General features: G+C 36.4%; 1 protein-coding gene across 1 annotated transcript; it reads left to right on the forward strand.

Annotated features, from left to right (window-relative positions):
- Positions 1-2,680: 2,680 nt before the first annotated feature.
- LOC149085141 (uncharacterized) lies at positions 2,681-11,332 on the forward strand. Its single transcript, XM_089232969.1, has 2 exons — positions 2,681-3,817; positions 10,376-11,332. The coding sequence occupies exons 1-2, from the start codon at positions 3,157-3,159 to the stop codon at positions 11,068-11,070; spliced, it is 1,356 nt and encodes a 451-aa protein (XP_089089095.1). The 5' UTR covers positions 2,681-3,156; the 3' UTR covers positions 11,071-11,332.
- Positions 11,333-12,772: the final 1,440 nt, after the last annotated feature.

Raw genomic sequence — 12,772 nt, forward strand, 5'->3', positions numbered from 1 at the left:
TGCACTTTTGGCTCACCCTGTATATGTATTCACCGTACCAACTCAACGTAGTACACAACATTATCGTCAGGATTGCAACTAAGGGGCGATCAGGAGGATCGTGAACTTCCACATGGGAGATGTATATTCACACCATTTTCCTCCCTTTGACCACTCGGGAAGACACCAAAAATGCATCGTTTCCTCGGGTGATCAATGACATTTTTATTTTCGTTGCGACCCTGTGATGATTGGATAAAAATTCAGAAGAGAATTTTTCATCGGTCAGAACATCAGTGTCTAAATCTGAGAAAAATTTCTTTCCAAAAGTTATATAAGAGTTCTGAATATGAATTTCTTTCCAGTGTGGTTTGAATAAAACTAAATAAAGCCCACAAATATCGGTCAATAGACTTGGATAGAAATCACGTTTGTGCCATTTAAACTACACTCAACATGATGTTTTCGATACCGTTCGATCTTTTCTCGATATCGCTTTCGAAGACAAATTCTATTTTTCCAAAAGGAGTCGATAGTTTGCGATTTGTGTAAACACGGTTTCTATTGAATATACAGTGCAAACAGTTGCGTGATTTGAAGACAATTGTCTTTTGAGTGCTTTATCTTAGGAAGTTTCTATTATCACCTCCAACCTTCTTTTTATAAGGTCAGCTGAAAACATGCTGCACCTGTACGTTTCGTGATCTCAGTTTCTTGAAGGATAAAAAAAAATATAAAAAAGCTACCGAAAAAAAATGATTAAGTGACTTACAAAAATACATCTTAAAAGATTAGGGGTTCTCGTCCTAGGCCCATATGGCATTCTGGTTATCCCAGGATGTTTCAAGGGCAGCAAAATAAGTAAGAATGAGCAGAACTGAAGACACTAGATTTTTGGCAACAAAAGTTAGAAGTGAAGCAAAAAAATGGATGTTGAAATAATTGAGTGGATATGCAGGTTGAAGAAATTTCATCAATTACATGGGAAATTACTTTTGTGATGTGTTGGTTATGAATATTTTCCGGCAATGCGCGCGTTACTTAAATCATTTGCTGCAGATAGCAATGTTTCTTTGCAAAAGAAGTGCCAAAAAAAACGTGCAGAGCATCATAGTAGAGAAAATAATTTGGAGAGCATCATAGTAGCGAAAATAATTTGGAGAGCACCATAGTAGCGAAAATAATTTGGAGAGCATCATATGCAGCCAAATTGACTCTGAGAGCATCATATGTAGCCAAATTGACTCGGAGAGCATCATATGTAGCCAAATTGACTCGGAGAGCATCATATGTAGCCAAATTGACTCGGAGAGCATCATATGTAGCCAAATTGACTCGGAGAGTATCATAGCAGTCGATACAACTCGCAAAACATCTTGCAGCCAAAACTATTAACAGAATGCCAAAGCAGCCAAAACAATTTGCAGAATACCATAGCAGCCAAAGCAACTGGAAGAGAATCAAAGTAGCCAAAACAACTAGAAGAGCATCATAGCAGCCAAAATATTTGGAAAAATCATAGGAACCAAAATAACTTGCAGAGCATGTTGCAGCCAAAATAACTTGCTGAGTATCATAGCAGTCAAAATAACTTGTAGAGTATTATAACGGCCAAAAACATTTGCAGAGCATCATAGCAGCCAAAAACATTTGCAGAGCATCATAGCAACCAAAATAATTAGCAGAGCATCATAGCCGCTAAAATTACTTGCAGTCAAAGAAAAATAAACAAGTTATTTTTCCGTATCATAAAACATATTTTTTGCAGTCATGGTCATTCGCATATAATTTATAATTTGTTCTGAAAACACCCCACGGAACTCTTAGTATCCCACTTGCAAATCACCGGTTTTTCACTGACCACCCAATGAAAACCACTGGGCTGAAATCTCTATCTAGGACATAAGTCATCATTCTCGTGCACATCATTAATAATCTAGTTTAATGACAAACTTCACTTCAAAAGATGTAATTTTTTTTGTGCATGGTTTCCACATCCTGGACCCAGGCCAGGATTTCTCACTGGGCACTCCCTATATTGGGTAAATTTATAAAAAAACAAAACCTAAATATCGAAAACAAAAAAAATAACAGGATTTATCTCGGGGCCCAAGGTCCGGAACCTTGTTAGCCCTTTCAATGTGGGGGGCTATGATTATCTGAGCGATGATTCTTTGGCTAATTCTTTTAGCCAGTGCTTGAAAATCATTAAAATTCGTTTGGGAGATAATTTCTAATAATTTCTAATAATAATTATAGTAATTTTAGCCGTTCATAATTTTAATGAGGCATGTTGATTGCTATTGGAATAAACAACAAGATTCCAACTTTGATGTAAAAATAATATTTTTTTTTATGATCACATTGTCGGTTTTATTCTCGTGGTTGCTGGGCACGACCATTCGTTTATCCTGGAAGATTCTATATTATTTTAATCATTTATCTTTATCAAAAATTGTGCACGGCGAGGTCGGGGTTAGTACAAGACTTTAGAGCAATATCTCTCGATTTCTTATTTACAGAAGCAATCGGGCGGCCGTTTTTTAGTCTGGTCCTTATCGCTCTGAAGAAATGAAGTGGCGTAAGTTCAGGCTCTCTGATATCCAAATGCTGATAGAAATGAATGGCTCGATTCAGTTGGTGGGGGAAAATTAAACGGATGACGTCATTGACGAAAATAATAAAAAAAAAAGTAAAGAAGACACAATATTTTGTTCCCTTAACAGGACCAGACGGATCATCGGGCAGTTACGCGACTGCTAGCACCGCATGACGTCTCGATAATCCTTGACCCTTTTCAATCTCAATCATATTTGACATCTCTTCCCCATATTCCAATCATCATTCTCATCATCTCTAACGTAAATCAGTGGCTTCAGTCCAGAAGCAGATATTCAGTTAATGGACATTCTAGCGGGCAATTGATTGAATATTCACTTTCTTTTTCTCCCCTATAGACTAAGTTCCGCATGTTCGAATAAATTGGTCTGATGTATTCTTAGGCGCTGGAAAAATAAACATTGTCAGAATCGGCAGTTATACATCTCACACAAATCTGTCATCGCATCACTAGTTTGATGTTCGATAGAGCGGATACACCACACATCTGTATCCGAATTCGATCGCCTACATAATTTTTATTTTTCTTTCTATATCTGTTTTAACGAGTTTGTGTAAATGGTAGCCGATTCAGATTGCGATCAGTGCAGTTTCGAGGCGTACCGCGAGAACGATTCTAAAGCGCCTCAGAACAAGATGCTGGCTAACTATCCGGCCAGCAGATCCAACACGCCTTTCTCGGTCAAAGATATACTGAATTTGCCGGAAGATACTCTTCTTTTCCATAATTCAGCGATCGACAAGATGCTTCTAGACGACATCAATTTAGCGTGCAACAACAACAATGACAACGACAACATTAGCAACGACAACGATGCTTCTAGTGTCGCGATGTCATCTCATCAATCTTGCGGCTGGCCGATCATATTGGATAACATATGCAATACTATCGAATGCCAAGATATATTACCCGATAATAGTCCCGATGCTGTAACTCTGTTGGAACAAGCGACAGGATTACCTTACTCGAGATCGAACTCTTCCTGCTCATCGACACCCGGATTGGGCCCTTCATCAGATCATTGCTCTCTCGATCAACAACTTCGCTGCGATTCATGTTCTATTATGCTCCCTCCAGCTTACTGCAGTAATGTGACTTCCATGAGCGATTCCGACCAGATCAAAGATTCGAATAAGGACGTAAAACCTGGTCCGTCAGTACTTCAGAGAGTTGGTGTTCAACAATGTGATAGCCACAATGGGAACAACTTAGTACAAGGTGAGCTATTCTTTTTATAATTTATTTCTTGAGTAAAAATATTCCTTCCATCGTGGTGAAAATTTTCTAGAAACAATAATAATTTTATTCTGATCTTAATCACGATGAATTAATAATTATTAAGAAGCATACTAATAAGAATTAATTTCACGTGACTTTAATTAATTCTACTCACGCATTTCATACTGCAATTTTGAATGAGGTACATTTTTCAATTACTGTATGAAATTTGCGGAATTGTTCTATAAGTTATAGATTTTTCAATTCACTCACTGTTAAACTGCCAAGGCTGAACCATGTCTCAATAGATAATACGTGAACGTATAATTTCCAATAAGAGCTGTCGGAAGTGTTTTAGGCATATGGGTGCTCGGTTTGAACCTAATGTAGAGGATTTCAATTTCTAAATTAATTCTGAGGGTGAGCATCTACAGCCATGGCCCCACATCCTGGAGCAAGGCCCTTAGACTGTCAGACCAGACACGACCAGGGCTCTGTCCCTTGCGGGATGATAGCCCTTTACCCGTGTGGGTTGGATCGTGCTGGGGAACAAGCACCTAGACTGGGATCTTTAACAGGCCCCAGACAAATTTCTTCATGGGGGCCCCCTCTATAATAAATATAGCGTGAAAAAGACAAAAAATGATGAAAATCGTTCCGGGTCCCAGGACTGGAGCCCTGTCAGCCCCATGTCTACAACATTTCCTCGCCTCAACGTCATTGTTTTCAAGTTGCGATCATGATGAGGTAATTACAATGACTCTTAAAATGATGTATTAATAGCTTTGAGTTTCCAGGCGCTAATAATATGGTACATTATCAATCTTTTATTAATACATTTACGACCCATATTTGAAAACATCAAACATATTTTGAGACTGTTTTATTCTATAGATTAATATTTAATGCATTTTTTTAATTGCAGGGAAAATACTAAAAGTAATATGTATATAAGGTAGTAAATATGTTTCTTTTGAGTTAATTGCTTTCATTTCTACAATTTCTCCTAATGATAATAATAAGTTACTTCTATACATTTGAATCGGTGCGAAGAGGAACAATACACTAGTCCAAAATTCTCAACTCAATATATTCAAGTTTCGAAACAGGTACTGTTCTTTTACTAATTCGAATTTTAAAAAAGACTAGAACCAATAAAGGAAGTGGTATAGGACTGCTCCTACACTCAATGTTTAGATCTACATTTATCGAACAATTCATAAAATCAATAAATAAAAACTTCGAAAATCGGACTTGCACTGTTCTTCTCACCTATTCATTTGATTGCTACTATTACAAAAACCAATCTTTGAAACTGCTTTAACAGGAGAGAGAGAGAAACGCGGCTAAAAAATAAATATCTTGCTAAAATATTTTAACAAAATATTGTATTTGCAACATGATTGCAATGATCTAAAAAAAAGTGTTTTTTATTCTTTTTTTTTGCCCGTGGCCCCCTTTGAGCCATATTTTTTTTCTCGTGGCTCCCGTCTTACCCAGTCTTCAACTCTCGTCTAGAAGAAAGATTCTTTATACGTATTGAAATTATTTTTTCAGTGAATTTATACTGAACGAAAATTTTGCAAAGAAAATTGGCCTCCAGACCACTGGCCTAAAATTTATTGATCTCCCGCTAGTCCGAGTTCTATCAGGACCTTCTCAACATCATGGGCACCCTTAGGCAAAGTGATGCTATGGTAGCCCCATACTTAGCTGGAAGTAAACAGCCTACACATTTCCTACTTATTTTCAAAATTAATTGTACTATACAAAATATTATAAGGTGGGGTCACTTATGAACATGAGGCCCTCGGGCATGACCCCTCACAAGAGTGGAACTGACAGAACTGCAGCCCGGGCCTGATATGGTTTTCATCATTTTTTGTTTTTCACACTATAAATTTAATATAAAGAGGGTCTGTGAAAAATCTAGCCGGGGACCAGCAAAAAACTCCATCCTAGGGAACTTGTTGCAAAATGTAGGCGGTGGGGCGGCCCTAAGACGGTCCTGTTTTTATGGGTGGTTTAGTTGGATTCAGTAAGTGTATAGTCACTAATATAAAAGTTTTATTTCTTCACACCTTAATTTTTCTTCTCAGCTCTCTGCAGCCCTTCAAACCACCTGTCATTGCCCCTTCCTCCATTTTCTTCCGTATCCCCCTTGAAGTATCCCAGTACCAGTAGGGGGCCATATGGCCCCCGGTTGAGAACCACTGATCTAAAGCACCTAGAACGGGGAGCAGGATCATCGTCCCCCATCTTTGAACAAGAAAAATTAGTTTTACCGCTCCAAGTGACGTCTAATCATAAAAAAAACAGGATAGGCAACGGCAATTGGCTATAGCGAGATTACTGGCATCACACTTCGCTCAACGATAACGGATGAATCAGCTTAGGGTTTCAGGGAGCTATAGGATGGATCTCATCTCAGATAGTCCTCAAAGAAAACACGTTCTGATTGATTCAAAAAATTTAGTACAGTATAATGTTAGTGCGCAATTAATTCTATATGAATAATGATATTTTATCATTTTTATGCTATGAATTATCATCTTTGTATTATAATTTTTCCATTCTCCGAATGATAAAGGTACAATCCCATTCTGCAATGCCATCAGAAAAATATTATATAAATTGCTTTTAAACACATTTCATATAGTGATAGAAGAATTGTAGTATGAAGCTGACACGAATTTGACATTGGTTTCTTCATATCATACGATATAATCAGCATCGGTTAGTCAGACAAATTGAAACGTTGCGTCATAGAAATCAATGTGAACAAAAATGCCTAGGCTTGTCCAACACCTTCTATAGCAGAAAGCCCACGCGCGAAGCTCGTGACGCCACTGAAGTCGTCCATTTCACCTATAGTTATTGGATATACTGCAAAAAAAGGTAAAGATTTCGCATGCGTCGGTTTGCTATATCCAATGGCTACAGGTGAAATGGAGGACTTCAGTGACGTCAAAGCTTCGCGCAGAGGCTCTCTGCTATAGAAGGTGTTGGCTTGTCTAAAGCTGTTTTGTCTTGTCGTGTCTAACCAGTGTGGGTCTAGCTTTAAAAGACACACCAACTTTTCAGATCTATTTTTAAAGGGTATAAAAGAACGTCTTAAGACCGAAACACACGACACTGATATGACGTGATTATCACGTCACGTCAGACACGTTGTGAATTCTGATTCATGGAAATTTTGTGACGTAGCAATTATGCGACGTGGAATTCCCACGTCACAGAACTCACAACGTCTCTGACATGACGTGACGCGATTTCACGTCACACGTAGTGTGTTTCAGCCTTAAAACTGTCTTATCTAAGGCCGAAATACACTACACTGACGTGATTTCACGTTACGTTAGAGATGTTGTGAACTTTTATTCATGGAAATTTTGTGACTTGTGAATTCCACGTCACAGAATTTCCACGAATCAGAATTCTCAATGTCTCTGCGCCACGACAGTGACATAATGAATTGTGACTCGTGAGAATTCTATGACGTGGGAATGTCATTCCAACGTCACAGTATTCACATGAATCTGAATTCATTCCACGTCACGTCTGTGTAGTGTGTAGCGGCCATTATACACGCCAGTACTGGCGTACGAATTGGGTACATAAAAAAAAAAATCAGCGTTTCTTCGGCAAGATACGTTAAGCAGTTCCATCGGCAAAATACGCTAATTATCAGTTTATTCCCAAGGAAAAAATTAAAACCTCAAAACTATTCAGCAAAAGATTTTAGCATGAATATATGTATATATTTTAAAAATTAATCGATCACATTAATGAAATTTCATACTAAAGTTTTGGCAAAAAAAAAGAAAAACTTGATAAAACAAAAATCATATTGTGGAAACCATATTAAAAATTTCAAATACACACAAAAGAAATCCACGTGTTCTTGTGATTTGTCACGTGTCACACATTGTAATAAGTGATAATATCAAGTCGTTTGTGGAAGTAATGAATAATTTCATTCTGATAGGTATTTGTGGTATTAATTAACCTTTCATTTCTCGGAAAAACTATTTTTGGAAACGAGGTTTTTTTTTTTTATCTGGAAAAAGAGCACATTTTTGTTTCTTCATCATTTTTCTTTTATTTATCTTAAATATGGGCACGTGCAGAATTCTTTGCATCACGTTCCATCCAGTTACCAAATCACCGAGTTTCTTTGACCCGTTGCTAGTTGCATAGACTCTAAATGAAAAAACTAACCGTGTGATGGGTCAGCACGTTGATAGATTCGTCTGAAACATGTTTTGCGATAGCGTAAATATACTACTATGTGTGTATATAATATCTAGAACCATCAGTGATGCAACAGGGACTTTTTATTTGTATATTAGAAATCGGGGGGAAGAGCACATATTTACTTCGAAATACATCACATGGAATAAATAATTTTGAAATTATGGTATCATCAAATGAAGCGTTCCGCCGAACAACGAACTATGTCGTGTTTTCGAACTTTAGAAGAAGAACGATGAAAAATTAGATCGCTGAAATTTTTTTTTTTCTCCTCAAAGTAACATAGACCAGTGTGTTTCTCAAACTTTCTGAAATCAAGGACCAGTAAAATGTTGATGGACAACTTGTGTGTTCCTTATTACGGGACATTCCTGTAATTTTCGTTGTTCCGATTATTTTTTTTGTACATTTGTTCCGTTTTTTAAACGATAATTATTTGAATTTGTAATTTTTACTGAACCCGTGAATACACAGCGTTTTTATAATATAAATTATATTATGATAAAATAATGGCAAAAATGATAAATATCCATTTCACATATTTTTGTCAGATTCCAATGTTTTACCCTTAGTTTTTCTTTATTCAATTTTAATTACGATTGGTGATTGTGCCTACTTCTGACAATGTTTTTGATGACAATTGGCAATGTCCCGTATTTTACGGATTATTATTTAAAAAGATCCCAATTCACCGAATTTTATTTTCCGCAATGAAATACGGTCCTCAGATCATTTGAATATGTTTTCCGTGAAGTACATTTTTGTTCACTGTGATTTGTAGCAGTCCTTTATTTTCACACTCTGCAGAAATTTTAGCAGTAATTAAAAGTAATGAATTTCAATTTTTGGAAAAATTTAGTGATATTCCGTATTTAAGATCGCAATTTTCTGCATTCTCATCGATGATGTATGTGATGAACCTAAGTATGAAGTATAATTTTATTTGAACCTATATGGATATTACTAATATCAATTACAACGGTTGAATAATTTTATCAAGTCCGAATGCGGACCATAGGTTGAGGAGCGCTGACATAGACCGTTATTCTGCTTGGAAAGGTAACCGAAACGCAATGATGGCATAGAAGAAATTATAGAACTCAACGATTGCAGTTGTTTAATGCGGCATAGCAACGACGTATGTTGGTTTCTGCAAGAACTTACTCGAGGAACATTCAGTTAAAAACCGATTTTGCAAAAATGTAACATAGACCTTTAGCCCGAACACACATAGTGAGGCGATCATGAGTTACGGGAGTGCATAATAGCGACGAAAAAAAAACAATTGTATTGTTTTGTTCTACACCTCGCATACTCGAGCAGCGAGACAAAGAAGAGAAAGAGGCCGCTTAACGAGGTGCGCGACTCGAACAATCTGGTTTGTTGTTTTCACCTCGATCTGTTGATTTTCGCTATCTGGGGCTGATCGGTCCATTTCTCCCCTTTTTTTTCTTCCTCTTCTACGGAGGAATCATCATCACACCCTTACATTTCAGAACCCCTCTGAAATGCGGACGTCCCTTCCTCCTACCCTTTGCATTTTTTCCTTCCTAGTCGCGCAATCCCCGTACCGCTTATCTCTTCTCTTCACTATAACCACAGCCTATACAAATCAACGTAAACAAAAATGACTAAGCTTGTCTAAAGGCCGAAACACACTACACTGACGTGAATTTCTACGAATCAGAATTCACAACGTCTCTGACATGACGTCAAATCACGTCATGTCAGTGTAATGTGTTTCAGCCTTTATACGTTAGCAAATTCAGTATTTCCAAAATTTATAGCCTAGTATCAGCTTGTGTTAGTTCTCCTGCAGTAGTTTGCTAGCATGGGCTTAGGCATTTTCCAGTCTGGTAAGAAATTAAGTTCCAGTAAAAACTTAAAAAGTTTACAGTAAACTTAAAAGTCCTAATCAACGCAATCGACTCGTCTGAATCGTTCCTTCAATGGCTTGGCTAAAAATATTATTTTTATTTTGAATATCAGGCATACTCACCATGCAGCCAGCCTATGTGTGCATATCCATTCCATGAATGGATTTATTGGCTATGAATCGCAAACAGGACCGCAGCTTAGGGAAGGCGGGGTGAGACCAGGAAGAGCGCTGAGTTTGCTCTTTTTCCGTGAAAAATTAAGGAGAGTGGGAAGGGTGCCAAAATGAACACTGGCCCCGGGTGACGGAATAAATTTTCATTTCTAGTTGAGGCCCTGATCTCAAACGTTCTATTTGTCATATGATTGTGGCTCAGTCGTATTTTTCTTACATAATAGTGATTTACCATTTTTAAATTATTTTTCTAGAAAAGTCTTTACAAGATTCAAGACCTTATCTCACACAAGACAGTAAAGAGAAGCTCGTTAACAAGAATTCATTTTCGGAAAACAACGCACAAGGCAAAACATCCTCAGACCAAGCCGCTCATCGAAGCAAAAGAAAACCACGAGTTCTTTTCTCTCAAACGCAAGTTTCCGAATTGGAACGACGCTTCAAAGTCCAACGCTATCTTTCGGCACCGGAGAGAGATCAGCTCGCAGCTAACCTGAAATTAACGTCCACCCAAGTCAAAATCTGGTTCCAGAACCGCCGTTACAAATGCAAACGATTGCACCAAGAGAAAGAAGCGAGCGAGTCCTTGTCGACATTAGCGAATGCCAAGAAAGTTTCAGTTCCACTCATCATAAAGGACGGTAAAAGATACGCAACGTCCACTACATCTACCATGCCCATCAATCCTCCCAATTTTACCATTCCTCCCGTCCACGTGTTTTGTAATTCGACATCATGCTCACCAATGACCGGTGATAGACCGGATCCATATTCTGTGCCGAATCCCTGTTTGGGATATAGTAAGCAAGATATGATAAGCTGCCACAAAAGCTTTGCTTTTGGAAGTGATGATTATTCCGAGAGTTGCCCGTCATCGCTATTCGACGGTAATTGCTCGGGGCTGCCTTATGTGCCAGACAATTTGCTTCTGAAATCAGAATTATTTTAGTTTTGATGTCATGTAATAGCTGATAGTCAGCTGAATATCTTAAGCTCGAATGAAGTAAAACGGGAGTTTTGTACAAACTTTTTAAGAATAGATTCCATCCATAAAAGCGAGCTCCCAACTGCATTCGAAGTATTTTCTCCAAAATATTCATCCAAACTTATTGAGAGAATGTCATTTTTAAAAAATGAAACTCAATTCGTTATTGCTTGTCATGAAGTTTCACTTCAAAGTTTTTCAGAATAAATGTTTTTTTATACTTCCGTATACGATTTATTTTTTTGTATATCGATATTCATACCAAAAACATTAGACATTACTTAATTTTTGATGTAAAACTAATCATCTGTGACTTGATGACCATTTAATCGACAAGATCAAACAAAAAGACATTGAATTTTGGACTACATATCTCTGAAAATCTCCCAACAAAACAATTCTATATCACAAATAGATTTTTTCAGATTTAATGCAATTTCTAGTAAAATATTTACAATTATAAAAAAATGGTGCAGTAATTATTATTATTAAAAGAAATTCTGTATATTATATAAGAAATATAATTACTCTAAATCCCACGTTTATTTTAACCCTTTAAGCAGCAATGACGAGATATATCGATTCCATAAAGCTTCTTATTTTAGTATAGACAAGCTCAGGTAGTATGTAAAAATGATTCCTCAATGGAAACTTTTCCCTATACCCTTTAGTATACACCTGCGAAAAATCGGAAGAAAGCCTACTTCATTAAAAAAGATATGGCAGTTTGAAGGGGGCTCTTTAGTGATTTCTAATTTTAATTCTAATTTCTAATTTGGTTGCCGCCTAAAGGGTTAAGCAAGAATTTCTAACCCATTTTTGACCAATCTTCCAATTTGTGACCGAATCGCATAATTTTTACATGTTGTATATGATTACTGGTGACTTAAAATATTTGTGAAGTGGGAAAAAATTAGACACCGATTTAGTATTTTTCTTTTCAATTAGTGTAATTTTTTTTCATTAATCAACTTTTAATTGATATAAATTAGTTGAATTAATTTAATTAAAACAATGAATAATTATGATTACCGTAAACCACGTTTAACACGAAACAAAAGAAATAATAAAATTAAAAAAAACAAAACTATTTTTTTCTATTTAAAAAAAAATTATTGCAAGCTGCAAGCTATTTTAAAAAAATTATTGCAAAATAATGCAAGCTGTTAATCACATTGTTAATAATTCTGATAAATTTCGATCGACCATGGTCATTTTATGCGCGCAACAGGGACGATTAAACATAATGACAAAAAAAAATTTCAGATTGCACATTCAGATTCGCAAAAGAAATCAGGATAAAATTTTTCTGAAAATGAAATTTTTGAAAAATCAGAAAAAATTCAATTTCTTTATAAAAAAATTTAAAAAAAATTTATGACATTCATTTAGACTTTACAATTTCCAAAAATGCTCATTTCATTGAAAAAAACTTATACGAAAATAACTTAATTTTTTTTTTAAACAAAGCGTTGTGCCAACCCAACGTCGATCAAAAATGGGCCGAATGCGAGTCACAAATTAAAAGGCAAAGAATCGAATTTCAAATGTGACGCAAGAATCTTGTCTAAAACCATGTAATGGCAACCTTCTATCACATTGCTGATCAGACTGATCACTTTCGTTGCAGCACGATCATTTTTTATGCACACCAGAAATTGTAGTC

The sequence above is a fragment of the Pholcus phalangioides genome, unplaced genomic scaffold (assembly GCF_987345545.1).
Source record: "Pholcus phalangioides strain wild (caught in Gottingen) unplaced genomic scaffold, Ppha-v1.0 ptg000007l_1, whole genome shotgun sequence".
NCBI classification, from domain to species: Eukaryota; Metazoa; Arthropoda; class Arachnida; order Araneae; family Pholcidae; genus Pholcus; species Pholcus phalangioides.

What these genes read in the sequence shown, in the direction of transcription:
- LOC149085141 (XM_089232969.1), top strand. Translation starts at nt 3,157, where the DNA reads ATGGTAGCCGATTCAGATTGCGATCAGTGCAGTTTCGAGGCGTACCGC. An exon ending in TGGGAACAACTTAGTACAAG is followed by an intron (nt 3,818 to 10,375) that starts GTGAGCTATTCT and finishes TTATTTTTCTAG; the next exon opens with AAAAGTCTTTACAAGATTCA.